This window comes from Trichosurus vulpecula, chromosome 6, assembly GCF_011100635.1.
Source record: "Trichosurus vulpecula isolate mTriVul1 chromosome 6, mTriVul1.pri, whole genome shotgun sequence".
NCBI lineage: Eukaryota > Metazoa > Chordata > Mammalia > Diprotodontia > Phalangeridae > Trichosurus > Trichosurus vulpecula.
In genome coordinates, this window is record NC_050578.1 from 141,136,830 (window position 1) to 141,152,182 (window position 15,353).

Genomic DNA, 15,353 nt, shown 5'->3' on the forward strand with positions numbered 1-15,353 from the left:
GTACTATATTTGAGAAGAGGATTTAAATAATTTTTCTTCAGACTGAACACTTGGAATTTGAAAAGGTTACTTTTGTTTTGGACTCTTCTTATAGTTATTATAGTCTTCCATAATGTCAATGTGAAATTAATTATAAATGACTGCATCCTTAACTTGCCAGTTTTAAATATTTGCTATGTGTTTTTATGATATTTTTCAGAAAAGAAAGCAATTGCTGCTCTGAATGTGTCTCTTGGAGATCCTTTAAAACCAACTTGTGTATTTGACCCAGGAAGAGAACAAATGGTTTTTAGGGGTAAGATGTTGAATAGACATCAAGACTAACTTCTGATTCATTTTACTGTTATGACATTTTTCATTATTCGGTCATTCATCAGTCACCCAACAAGCATTTGTTAAGTGCATACTCTGTGCCGGGCACTTTCTGTTTCCTCGGGGATAGAAAGGCAAAAATGATGCTCCTGCCCTCAAGAAGCTCACATTCTAATGAGACAATATGTTGAAGGTAATCTTAGGGGTAAGGCATTAGCAGTAGGAGTAACTGCAAAAAGCCTCTTGCAGAAGGTAAGATTTGAGCTTATTTTTGAAGAAAGCCAGGGAAGCTAAGGGAGAGAGATGAGGAGAAAAAACATTCCAGGCACGTGAGACTGCTGCATTTCAGGAATGGAGATGGAAGATGGAATGTTGTGTATGAAGAACAGTTAAGTAGACCCATTTGGCTAGAACATAGAGTGCATGAAAGTAAATAATAGGTAAAAAATTAGCTAGTATCAAATTGTGAAGGATTTTAAATGACAAATAGGAGTTTGTGTTTGCTGCTGGAGTTTTCTGAACAGGTGAGCGACATAGACAGACCTGCAATTTAGGTGTATCACTTTGGAAACTGGGGAATGGATTGGGGAGCAGAGAGATTTGAGGTAAGGAGACCAAGTAAGGAAGCTATTGCATTAGTCCATGTGAAAGGTGATAAGGACCTTTAACTAGAGTGCTAAGTGGAGAGAAGACAATAAATAGATGGGGAGATAATATAAAAGTAGGATCAGCAGAACTTGGCACCTGATTAGATATGAAGAGTAAGGGAGATTGAAAAGTTGAAGATGACCCCTTAATTGAACTTGCATGAGTGGAAGGATGGTGCCCTTGGTAAAAATAAGAAAGGTAATGTAAAAGAGTTGGATTTGGAGGGAAGGATGTTGAGTTGTTTTTAGACATAATGAATTTGAGATACCTTAGTAGTAGAAGATCATTTATTAAGACCTGGAAAGAATCCTAGAGGTCTTCTAGTCCATCACTTTTATTTTATAGATGAGATTTTACCCAAATAAACTCATACAGGTATTAGGTAGCAGAGCTAGGGTGTGAACCCAGGTTCTCTGAAAACAAAACTAGCACTCTTTATGTTTAGGTAATGCTTCTTTAACCTATTATACGGGGGGAAATAGCCAATAGATGGTTGATGGATGCCTGAAGCTCAAATGGAAGAATGAGGCTAAAGAATATAAGCAAGCCCTTGAACCTTTTTGCCTCTAGTGTGTCATCTATAAAATGATGACTTGGGATTCTGTAGTTATTAAAGTTCTTTTAGTTCCAAATCTATATTCTTCAGATTTCAGTCTATGATATTTTACTATAACATGAGATCATTCAGAAGAAGAGGGAAGAGAAGGAACTACAGGATAATTCCATGGGTTAAGCCCACAGTTAAAGGGTAGATCAAAGAGATGGTCAAGCAAAGATTGAAGGGACTGAAAGAATGAAAAGGGATCAGGCAGACTTCCTTAGATAGTTCTTGAAGCAGACCATTTCCTTAGTCACAAATTGAATGACAGTTACAGAGAATACAAATGCTTATTCTTTTATTTGGTGATTTATGAAAAAGCATTTGCTTTACAACTCTCCTCTAATTTCCCCTGAATAAGATAAGCTCTTTCAAGATTACTTGCTCAGCCTCTAAAGAATAAAAACTAGGGTGACCCAAAAGGCAATAGAAAGATGTGTAAGAGTGGAGTGTGGCATAACACCAATGATCATGCAGAAAGTGGCTGATATACGCGATTGGAAAAGAGGTGAAACAATCACTTAGAATAAATGAAAAACAGACAAACAACAAGTAAAGCATCTATGAATGCTTTACTTGTGTCCACAGGTACTAAAATCTAGAGCAAAAACTCTACATGTTGAGGTAAGCCCACTATAGAGGACTTAAGGGAAAATCTGATTGAGAATTAAGAAATCATAGATGTGTTTTGATCTACCCTGTTGAAAAGAATATGCATATTCGTGAAACCATGAACCTATCAATGTCTGGCTTTATTTACTGATGATTTTATTCATCTTGATGAAGTTATGTATCTAGAAATGTCTATGGATAAAAAAGAAATCATTGAACCCTAGGAATTTTAGATGAAGTCTGGTCAATGCTTGAGCCTCAAAGATATTTCAGAATTTGGAGATTGCAATTTGAGTGACAGTGAAGGAAAAAAGTAGAAGTATATGATGGTTAATGGAAAAAGTATGTGATATCTAATGCAAATGAGTACTCAGTTGAGTTGACTTCTGCATGGCTAGTAATAGGATTTAAATCTGGAAGGGACTTTAAAGTTAATTTAGTCCATACTCCTCATTTTATAGAAGAGGAAACAGCTTCAGAGTGATGAAGTGTCTTATGCAAGGTTAGCAGAACTGAGATTGGAACTCAGGTCCTCTTACTCTAAATGGAATGCTATTTCCACTGACTATACCATCCTACTTCTTCAGTATACGTCATGTATCTTTCTTCCCCCTCAGACCTTGTGAAGCTTAAAGGTAGTCATGAATTTTGTGTTCAGGATGACACATTGAAGATGTTTAAGATTTTGAATACTTCATCGTTTGCTACTGGCACATTGATTTTAGAGCCCTTTAAAGAAAAGGGAAAACAGTATGTCTGTTCAGATACAGTGGTGAGTATCCATTTTTTCCCTGTTTTTTCTTTGTTGTTTTTTCTTTTAGGTTGAATCCAATTTTAATGAGCTTGATAAAATGCCAAGATAGCTATTTATAAACTTTACTAAAATGGAAGACCAGATATAATGTATTGAAGTTTTTCGTTTACAGTCAATCTACCCTACCAACAAATATTTCTAACATGCTACAGGATCAAAAATTGTTTTGAGATATGGTTTTATCCATAAGGAATTGAACAGAATTGTAAAAAATGGAAATGATTATATCTTAATAGATAGGAAATCACTTATGACCAATATATTAGTCATTTCTTAATCCACAGTCAGTGGCCAGTTTTATCATTGACTTGTTGGAACAAGGGTAAAAATCAGTACTAGTTTATAAGGAAGTATACAGATGTAAAGCTATAGTATCCTATTACAAAAGTTGTAACCTGACATAAAAAAAAGTTATTAATGCTGAAAGTAGGAGATAAAGAAAAAGACATCAACACAGACTACTGTCACCATTTCTTACAGAAGTTAAACAGATGATGAGCAGTTCCAACAGTGAGGAGGACCAAGGAGCCCAGAGACTTAACCAGAAAACACTCAATCTTTCTAAATGGAACAACATGGCACCACCAGTTTAGAATATAACCTGGTTTTCAAAGGGAGAAGGATAGTAGTAGTACTAGTGAAAGAGTTGTGAGCATTGTTTCCTTATGAAACAATGGAGGGAGAGTCAAAATTGCAGAAAGTTGGTGTAATGTTTACAAAAGCCAGATCATCCTAGAAGTTCTTAGTGATGAAACTTGAAGGACAATAAATAAATACAGTAGTTAAGAAAACTGATCTGACTCCAATGGATAGTACAGATAAATGAGTAAAGAAAGTGAGCTATTAAAAGGAGTTTAGATTTTTTTCAGTAAACAAGGGAATGCTCAATTATTCTTTGAGAATCTTGGGGAATTTAAGAATCAGTAGAGAAAAGGTGGGATAGAGAAAGGACCCAGGCAGAGGAAGTCTATGGCATTTGAATAATTTCTAAGTTGCAGTTCAATTCTGTGCCCTTTAACAATCCATGTACTTTGTACATACTGTGCTGTTTCTTTAGGTTAACTTAATAAATAGATTTAGTCAGGCTAATTTACCTTATCTATATGCTGGCTGACCTTTCCCCACCTCCTTCAAATGACATGACATGATATGATTCCTCTCATCTTTTGCTAATCTGTTCAAACTTCTATGTTTTCCTCTATTAACCCTCCAAATTTGTCTGTCCTCACTATCCTTGGTGTTTAGCTCCTGATTCTTCAAATATATTATCTCATAAATATGGCACTTCCCTCCATCATTGTAAATCAGAACTCATCAATGTTTTCTTATTGTCTGTGCTTCTTATCTAATTCTTCTCCAAATTTCTCAAAAGCAGGAGTTTTTAGCCTGGGGTTTGTGGATCCCCAAGGGATAAATAAGTTTCAGGAAGGTCTGGGATCTTGATGGGAATGAATATACATACATATATACACACATACATATCTGTATAATAATGAACATGTAGATAATGAACATATATGCTCCAGTATTTCAAAAAGGAAACAGAATAGAATTTGCAAGCCATAAATCAGTGAGGTTACCTTTAATTCCTACAAAATTCTAAGAAGTATCATTGAGGTAGTATGGCTTCATCAAGAATACATGGCATATGACCCAGCATTTCCACTGCAGGGTATATACCCCAAAGCAGTCAGAGATGAAAAAAACCAAAACCCAACAAATACTGTATTTACAACTATATATATATGTGTATATATATGTAGTAGTTTGCTACTAAAACTAGAAAGAGTAGTCTATCAGGGAATGGCTAAACAAATTGTGGTACATGAATATAATGGAATATCACTGGGCTGTAAAAAAAAATGAACATGAAAAATACTGAGAAGTATTAGAAGATAGTGAATTGATACAAAGTGAAATGAGCAGAATTAGGAAAACAATATATACAACAACTCCAATAATGCAAATTGAAAGACCTCTCAAAAAAATGAAATGTGTTGCTAATGTATTATAGTTAACTAGCTTGGCGCAAAGGATAGATGAGAAAATGCTTTTTCCTTCTTTATTTGTAGAACTTATGGACTATAGATGTGTCACATTAAATATATTGTAGCTCATAAATATGGCAGATCTGATTAGGCTCGTGTTAAGTTGCTTTTTTCCTTGTTTTTTCTTTGCAAAAAGGGGTGGCTCTATGGGTAGGTTAGTAGTACAGATGGGATATATTTGTAAGTGAAGGTAAAGTAAAATTTTCTTTTTTTTAAAGATAGGACATGTCAAACTAATAACTTCTCTCTTTTTTGTTCTTTTTGGAAAGGGTTAGTAGAGTGATGGATCAAAGGATTTCTGTAAGATGAGGTTTATCTAGGTCGAGGGTGGGGAAACTGCTGCCTCAAGGCCACAGGTGGCTCTCTAGGTCCTGAAAAGTGGCTCTGACTGAATCCAGACTTCACAGAACGAATCTCCTTAATAAAAGGCTGTGTGGATTATTTAAAAACATTCTTTTAAGAGTATCAAATCTACATCAGTGTCTGTATTAAATATAATGCTGTTTTCTCTGTAAAATCATTACATTTCAGTCTAATAATTTTGCAGGCCAACCATAAATGACATCTAGACTTACATGAATCTACCATGATAATGGCTACAAACATGGAGAAGTGTTAGATTTCTCATTTTTTGTACATGAAAGACAATAAAAAATATATGCTTTTTTGCATAAGTGAATTCCATGTAACATTTAGTCGATACAGGCACATTTCTTTTCAGATGGCAGTATAAAAAATAAACACCTTAGCCAACCTTCTGATCCTTTCAGAATCATTTATATAATTATTCTAGCATATAAAATCTTTTGATGGTTTTAGCTTAAAATTTTAAACAGATATATTTTGTTGAGGTTTTTTTATGTAGCTTTTGGTTCCTTGCATAAGAGAGGGCCTATTTTTTAAATTAACAAGATGCTACCCAAGTACCAAGTATTCCTAGGTTTTTTGTAGAGTTCTGCATTCCTTTATACAGAATCTCTTGTGAATAATGTTTTGATTAATTTGATGGTAGTGCTATATCACGGACTCAGCACTTTCTTAAATGTAATAATTCTGTGTTATTAGTGCTCTTATTGTGACTGAACAGAAATGCATAAAATTAACATGATAAAATGATATCCTGAAAAAGAACAGTTGATTAAGTCACCAAAGTCAAGTTTAAGAAGAAAAATGTTTAATGTAAAAACAGTATTTTTTTAAAAAATTCTAATTAAAAATTTGATTTTGCATTTTACAGGTATTCTTTATTGTCTGTGGTGATCTTATATGTACTTTACATGAGACATCTTACAATTTAACTACTGGGGACGTTTTCTATGTTCCTTCAGGTAAGATTTAAAGAGAATTGATTTCAAAGGAATTGTAACATTTGCCATCACTTTTAGAGTTTATATAAGAACACAGTAGGAATTAAAAGCTGTACTAAATGGGAACTAAATAGCCTGGTAATATTGAAGAAAAATCGAGAAAATGATGATTGTTAATGAACATTGAGCATGGAAAAAGTTAAAATATGGAATCTTCAAATGGAAGGAATATTATAATACCTTTTAGTAATTTATGAAGAACTGATATGGTCATGCTTAATTGATTTTCATGCTTCATTTTAACCTTTTTGTTACTCTTTCTCAAATATATATGTACATATAATTTTATATATGTATACATACAATTGTATATATGTATACATATAAATATATGTGTATATATTATTAAAAATAACATTTTATTTCCTAATGTGTAAATTGCCCCAGTATGTATATAATACCAGAGCTCCTGCTCTGGTATTATATAGTACACTCAACGTGAACCTGATTTCTGTTATTTTCTATTATCCATACTGATTTAGAATTACCTACTTGTATGAACAGTCCAAAAACTATTTGTCAGTCCAATGTGACCTTTGCTGACCTAGGACTGTTGGTTAAGTCTTACAAACTTCAAAGGGCTTTCCTTTTTTAAGGCTGTATCAACCTGAGTGCACTCCTTTTTGGCTGATCTTAAGAAACTAAGCAGGGTCAGGCCTCACTATTACTTGTATGGGAGACTGTCAGGGAGTAATTGGGTGCTAGGAGTTTTTGCTTTTGAGAGGCAATATGGTTCAATAGATAGTTCATTGGACTTGGAGTTAGGAAGACCTAGGGTTCAAATGTTGCTTCAGATACTTACTGGCTATTTGACTCTGGTCAAGTCACTTAACTTCTCTCTGCCTCAAGTTACACCTGAAAAATGAGAGGCTTTGACCTGATCAATAGCTGCTAAGTTTCCTTTCATTTCTAAATACATGATCCTGTGGTCTACTTTTTAAAAAAATAAGAATTGAGATCCTGTTAATTGGAATTAAGCAGATCAAAGTGACTTATTGGCATTTTTTTAAGTATACAAAAGGCTGATCAAAGTGAGATGAATCTTTATTCAATTTAATATGAAGGAAATTTCATAATTTTTCTGTATTTTCCTTATTTTACTTCTAGGTAATTTTTACAACATTAAAAATATCCTGAATGAGAGAAGCATTCTTCTTTTCACTCAGATAAAAAGTGAAAAACCAGAAAAGTAAAAGAACTATCTGTGTATACCTAGCATTCTTGTATAGGTGGACCATTTTTTGGGGGGAGTTGCTTTTTTTGTGTGTTTGGAATTATAAACATTTTATTTTGTATACATAACATAAATATTTTCAAACTTCCTTCACATGTGTCTTGTTTTTTTTTCTTCCTCTTAGTATACATGTCATGGTCTTAGTAACATGGATAGGACAACAAGATTGTTAATAAAGGACATTTGTTTTCGTCAGAAGGAAAATAGTTGACTTGATCATGCATTTTTTTTCTTTAATTGTTATCGGTTAAATAATCTAACAATAGAGAATTGAAATGTATACTATTTGGGAAGAAGTAACTTTTTTGGGGGGGAAACCAAACCAACTGTCAGCCTCATTTTTGTGTCTTCTTCCCAGTACACAGTAGTTGAGGCAATGCCATATTTGCCTTGGTTGTCTGTATTTCAACTTATATTTTATCTTCTAACAGGATTGTGCTAAGTATCATGCTTTCAATAGTTTCTGAGTTATAGAGTGCTGTTACATCATTAATAATGATTATGGTTTTAAAATGTTGCTTGCAAACTGTCATGTGTACATTATTTTTAAGAAGATATCAGAAATGTAAGAGGCATGTTTTTAATCTGAAAAGTATTCTAAAGCTAACAGCGGAATTTTTGGCTAGATTTGTTTAAAAAAATCAAGTCTAGATTATGAAAAAATTATTTTCTTTAATCAAAGATTAAAGTGATAGGGTTTTTTGTTTCAGAATTTGTTAACACCATTCAGTTCCGCTTAAATTCAATAAATACTAATTATTATGTGCAAAGCTTTGTGCTAGATAATGGTGATTAAAAAATAAAGGCGAAATAGCTCCTCTTTTGGTGGAATTTAGATTCTCTTGAGGAAGACATAATACACAAACAAATAAAATTCAGGAGTAAGAGAGTTCTAGTAACTGGGAGGGGAAGATTAGAGAAGGCTTCATCATCAAGGTGAGCTGATTTTTGACGGAAGTCAAAGATTATTTGAGGTACAATTAAACAGGTACATTCCAAGTATGAAAAAGGTCTTGTTCAATAAATGAACAGACTTTTATCAAATGTTTATTACATAGTAGGAAGTATGCATAGCTCTGGGAATCTCAAGAAAGGTAAAAAACAGTTCCTGCCCTGAAGGAGTACACATTTTAAAATTATTAAATAGCCTAATATTGTTCAGAAGTACAAATGCAAAGGGGTATGGAATAAACCTAGAAATCCATGAACATTAGTTACCTAGTATAGTTCTTAGAGAATCAAAGACAAAAATTAAATAGCCCCTTCGAAGAGCTTACTTAAAATCTGGGAAGGCAATGTGTTCACCTACGTGTATACACAGACTAAATACAAAGTACTTTGGCAAGGGCAGGTGTTAGTAGCTTGGATGCTTAGGAAAAACTTCATGTGAAGAAGGTGGTGATTAAAGTAAGTCTCAAATGAAACAGGAGATTCTAAGAGGAATAAATGAGGAGGGAGTGCATTCCAGGCATGGGGCACAGCTAATGCAAAGGCAGAAAGAGATGGAATGCCATGTGTAAGAAATAATTAACATTTATTAAATACTATGTCAAGAATGTGCTGTCCTGGAGTTAGAAAAATAGTCTTTCTCCTCAAGAAACTTACATTGTAATGGGGGAGAAAATATGCATATATAAGTATGCATATATGTCAATACTTATGAGATTAATCAATGAAGGGTAATTTAGAGGTGATAGCACTAGCTGGGGGAACCAGGAAAGTCTTTATGAAGGGGTTGGTAGTTGAACTGAGTTTCAAAGGAAATCAGATTCTAAGAGTAGTAAGTTGAGAGGAAACAGGTATTTATTAAGCACCTACTATGTGTCAGGCACTGTGCTAAGCACTTTACAAATACCACATTTGATCCATGTAACCTGTGAAGTAGATGTTATTATCCCCATTTTAAAGCTGGGGAAACCAAGTCAAACAGGTTAAGTGACTTTTCTAGGGTCATTTATCTACTAAATCTCTGAGGCTGCATTTGAACTTATATCTTCTGCACTCCAGGCCCAGTGTTCTATTCCCCTTCTCCATGTAATTGCCTGGGGAAAGCATTTCAGGTATGGAAAATAGCAAATGCAAAAGCAGGGAGACAAAAGATAGAGTATTGTATGAACAGAAAGTCAACATGTGGAAAGTTGTTGGGGGTCTCTCACCCCTGGTAGTCCTTGACCAGCAAGGACCTGTCTCGGTACGCAATGATTGAGGCGGGAGTCAAGATAAGATGGAAGGAACTCCGTTTTATTCAGGTTAGTAGCAAACTTTTATATCTTTGGTTACATAGGCATTAGGGCTGCCCTGGTTCCTCCTATTCTCCTCCCCTTCTCTTCCTGCTCTCTCCCAAAGTTCCCTTTGGTCAGGCAAGTCCAGACAAAGAACTGGAAGTGCCATGTGGTCAGGCAAGTCCGGACAAAGACCTGGAATTGCCACATTGGCAACAAAGGCGAGACCCTTCCTCCTAACTCCATCCTGTTCCACCCATAGCGCAGAGCCCTGAGTTTACCTCAGCAGGCCCTAGGCGAGGAGGTCCGAGGAGGGCAGGGGTCGGCTCTAACTTGCCCCTTACAACTCCTCCTTTCTGTTTTTGCACCAAGAGTCAACGCGTACTGAATTAATGGCTGTATACAGCGCCCCAAGACACATCCTCAGCACTAAAGGAGTGCAACAACATAGCAAAAAGGGCAAGGCCTGCCACGAAGGCTGCAGTCTCTAGAACATGAGTAAGCGAATTGGGGGTTTAAAAGGTCTTAATGTGACTCAGAAAGTCATCTATAACACTGTCAGGTTGTGAGTTCTCATGCGCTGCTTTTCCTTCCTCAGTGGCCAATTGTAACAACTGGGTAATTTCTGCTGTAATGTTCTGATTATGAAATAAGGCTTAAACATGGCATTCATTATCCTAAGGACACAAGGTAGACAAAAACTTATTATGACCAAACAAAGAACATAAGGTACTGTATGGAAAATAGTCAAGGATTGATCGACGCATTGAAAAATCGAAGGGAGCAGTCCCCTTTGTGAATATAGATACATAGACTCAAAAAAGAAATAAAAATGTAATTGTCTCTTTAAGATTCAAAAAGTTCTTTTCATATGCAGCTGCCTGGCAGAGGACATCGTTAAGGAAATCTTCTGGTTCTTAGTATCTGTTCCAGTCATCTCCAGCACAGAGACTTCTTCTCTTCTTGCAGGAACCAGCTTTCTGTCCATTCTCCTACAAGAGTAATCTTAGCACAATTTTAAGTTACCATTTCTAATCCTTATAACCCTGATCATTTTACAAATTCAAAATTGGAACCTTGACCAATTGTTCTGTTTAAGAAATTCATATCAGAACCCAGTTTCTTATATTTTACATTCACTCATTATTAATTTCCTCACCAGGAGGATATCTCACTTAAGGAATTAACAGGCTCCAGCACATACATAAACACATTAAATAACCAATTTTTATCACAGTACATACAATATCATAAACTTTTGTCATGCCATGTTTCTTTGATGGCATTTACAGGATAATATACAAGCCATTCTTCTTTCAACGTTACTAATTGTAACAAAGCTTTAGACAAGCATGATGTTAACCAAATAACAAAATATTCTCACAAGCCCTTGACCTAATTGTCTCCACACCATTGCCTAGAAAAAAAATCTAACTTATACCTACACAAAAACACTGCTCCCAGTCCTGTAGTAATCTAAGATGTTCCATAATTAATATTAATAGATTTTCACCGTACTTACAAAACCTTCTCATTATAGAAATTTGCCACCAAGAGAGTAGGGACACAGAGTAAAGGGGACCATATTTTCCCCAGCTTCCTGTCAACTCCAGGCAGAGGCTATGTCAAACTGCAAGATACATTGAGCCGGGCTTAGTCTGCCAGGTTTTCAGTTAAGTCAAGAGGGTCCCACTTCAGCATATGGTGAACAGTTGCCCTTTCAATTCTGCCAAGAAATCATACCTGCAGCTCATGCCTGCCCTCCCACAGGGCTTCTGGCATCTTGGGTCAGCCTTCCTTGATACTCACACCTGGAGTTAGACTCAGAAAAACAGTCAGTTAACAGTCCCATTAAGTCTTTGAATGACAAGTTCCAACTATCAGTGACTATTACCTAAGGAACATCCTTAAACCTAGCTCTAAATAGCTTGCACGCATTTCCTCCCTTGTTCATAAAATCTTCCCATTAAGATGATAAGTTACTGCTCTAACACATTTACATCAGTTTCTCCTCTATTTTTCTATTCTTCTCTAATTTTGCCTGATCTGAAAGAATTCAACCATATAACTTTATGTTTTAGATGATGGAATGAATTCAAATCCACATTTAACTTTTCCCATTAATACAGAAATATTCTACAACTTCTCTCCTAAAGAGACTTATGTTGAAATTCCTTTCCCTAAACTGAAGATGTCTCTCCCTGAGGGTGGGTTATTTTCCATCAGATGGCAAGCTTCGCTAATGAAAACTACCAAGCCAAATCCCATCTCAAATCTAATCTTATCTGCTGACTTCAAGAAGCCAGGTTTGGATGCTTCTGACCCCTACTGTTCTTATGTTCAGTAAAAGCTCAAATCCCATTAACTGCTGCTCCTCCCCTCCCTGCTTATCTAAACTAAGGGTGGGGAGGAGTAAGGAATGCAGAACCTTTTCGAACCTCCTTTCAATATTTTACAGAACATTTTTCAAAAGTATTTTCCCTTTAAAACAGTTTAAAATTTATCCTGATGTTAAAAGGAATACCCACTAAATCTTTCTGATGAGAATTATTTAGAAGGTTTTAGAATGAAAGACATCTATCTCCTCTTTCCTTAAAGCAAATTAACCCTTAAACACTGGAATTCATTAACTAAGTTGGTGGAAAATGTCCTCATTCTCAAATATTGCACAGAATTCCTAGACATTACAAAGTTCCCTTGTCAAAAGGTGTTGTAATGTAGAGGACACTTAATTTCTATAATTAAATTCCCAATTAAATTTACCTTATCACAATAACAAAGTTTATGAGGACTTTAAAAACTTTTCATAGGAATTCCTCTACATAGAAAGTTTTACACAAGATTGGTAAGAATTCATGGCTAGATGGTTAACAACCTCAATTTCTTAAGTAAGTACAATTCTTAATCTAACAACATCCAGATTATAAGAGGAATTATTTTTCTAACAGCATAGGTAATGCGATGTTAACCAATTTGCATAATATAACAAATTTAGAAATATAAGTATGCCACAAGCAATTGTCATGTATTTAAAAACTTGAAACAGAATCTAATTAATTACCAATCTAGTGATCATAACTGAGTTGGATAAGCAAATCAAATCTGATTTATAACCACTAGTGGTAACATTTTAATTTCTAAGGCCCAATACTTAGCACTGTTAAATAGTATTACCTATAAAACCACATTTTAACAATTCACAATGTATTCTGAATTGACAGATTACAAGAGGACCCAAAAAGGCCTTTGTATAAATACTTCACTTATAGAAAAAACAATTTCAATTGAACTTTCAGACAAAACTTGGAAGTCATAATTTCTTAGGTTACAGCAATTGTCCAACTTCTTAACCTAATGCAACTTTAAGAAAATTTAAACTATAGAAATGTAATAATGCCCTAAACATTATTATGTATGTAAAATTTCAACTACTCATTTCAGTCTAGGTAAATACATTTCTAAACCAAATATGACAGTTTAAAATTACCAAATTTTCATCACGTCCTTTAAAAGCACCCAATTCACATATATCAAACTCAGATTAAAATCACATAATGGTCTCAAATTACACAAACTAAGAGAATTTTAGAAATACAATATAATTTTAGAAATACAGAAACAATAAATTTCAGATGACATCAATTGCATTTCCAGGTTATCACATATAGGAATTGTTGATCCTGTGACTTCTGGTATTTCTATATTAACACATTAATATATAAATACATGCATAACATATATCAATACATTAATATCTTTAATACACTTTATTTATTTAGCTGTATATTCTTCAGCACCCACTACCTCTGGCCCAAGTATTAGGAATATTTGCCTGGCCATGAATGAACTTATAAAAGCAAAGAAAAACTATTTGCACCCTGCTTTCTCCAAGCTTCATCTTATGCATTCCAATCCCTCTCTCTAATTCTTCAGTTTTTACAAATGGGTTTGAATCAACAAAAGGCCCAATGAATTTGAAAAAGGTGAGCCACTTCCTTTCAAGCAAAAGGACCAAGCTAAAACAATTTTAGTTTCCCCTCCCTTCTGTCTACCTCAGCATGAGAGGGGGGTCCCTTTCACTTGCTGAGGAGGACTGACAAAGGTGAGTTAAAGAGGAACTCAAGATTATCCATAATAAAGATCTCAGCCATAGGTAAATTACTTTGGGCCCGGAAGTCCCTTTGAGAACAAAGGAGCTTGCCTATGTTAATTTCCAGGCGGAGAACTTCCTTAACCAACAGTAAGATTTCACATTTTTAATACAGTCATACCTTGCATAGAAAAAGCTTAATGATTATACAAATCGAAATCTTTCTTATAGTAAACACCCAGAGATTAATAAAACCTTTCATCACTAACTAATCAGCCCTATTTCCCAATCAGGTTACAAGTTTCTTATAGCTTCAGCTCCTAATTAACACACCCAGTCTTCTAAGGTGGAGTGGGGGGGAGGGGGTGGCCAAGAGCACATGGACCCAGAGCCACGTGGACTCAGCTGCAGTTATACCCCCCCCCCCACACCTAAATTTCTTTGTTACAAGTTTCTCTCTCCCAAATTTTACTTTTAGCCTCTGCATTCCAATTTTAAGCTTTCCTAATCTTGACCCAAACTACCTCAAACATTTCAAGTAAATAATAAATTACATACTCACCCAGCTTTTCATTTTCCCAGCTGCCTTTCTTTTCACCTTAAAACTTAAAGATTAAAATGACCAACAACTTAAAACTTTTTTGGAAGTGAGAACTTTGAATTTGCCAGTCAAAGGTGAGTGGGACTCTGGAAAAAATCCAGTGGTACCATGTCCCTTGCTCCTCCTACTGGAGAGCTCAAAGCATCTCTTTTTTCAGATCTATGCATAGTCCCAATTTGTCTTAGAGCCAAATAGTATAATAAATTCTGACTTATCTGAAGTCAAATTAGAACACTAACTTAATTTTTTTTTTAATTTAAATTTATTTATTTAACATATTTGGTTTTCAGCATTGATTTTCACAACAGTTTGAATTACAAATTTTCTCCCCATTTCTACCCTCCCCCCCACTCCAAGATGGCTTATATTCTGGTTGCCCTGTTCCCCAGTCAGCCCTCCCCTCTATGACCCCCTCCCCTCTCACCCCCTTTTCTCTTTCTTTCTTGTAGAGCAAGATAAATTTCTACGCCCCATTGCCTGTGTATCTTATTTTTTAGTTGCATGCAATACCTTTTTTTTTTTAAACATCTGATTTTAAAACTTTGAGTTCCAAATTCTCTCCCCTCTTCCCTTCCCACCCACCCTCCCTAAGAAGTCGAGCGATTCAACCTAGGCCACACATGTATCATTATGTATAACCCTTCCACAATACTTATGTTGTGAAAGGCTAACTACATTTTGCTCCTTTTCAACCCATCCTGCTTTATTGAATTTTCTCCCTTGACCCTGTCCCCTTTCCAGAGTGTTTGTTTTGATTACCTCCACCCCCATCTGCCCTCCCCTCCATCATCCCCCCCCCCTTTTATT

General features: G+C 35.2%; 1 protein-coding gene across 1 annotated transcript in view; it reads left to right on the forward strand.

Moving 5' to 3' along the window:
* Positions 1-7,684, forward strand: part of LOC118854486 (centromere protein C-like) — a 68,402-nt gene extending 60,718 nt beyond the window's left edge. Inside the window, exons 14-17 of the mRNA XM_036764856.1 lie at positions 200-295; positions 2,788-2,942; positions 6,270-6,360; positions 7,507-7,684. Coding sequence (XP_036620751.1) covers positions 200-295; positions 2,788-2,942; positions 6,270-6,360; positions 7,507-7,592 — 428 coding nt within the window. The 3' untranslated portion in view covers positions 7,593-7,684. The remainder of the gene's footprint in view (positions 1-199; positions 296-2,787; positions 2,943-6,269; positions 6,361-7,506) is intronic.
* The last annotated feature ends 7,669 nt before the right edge of the window (positions 7,685-15,353 follow it).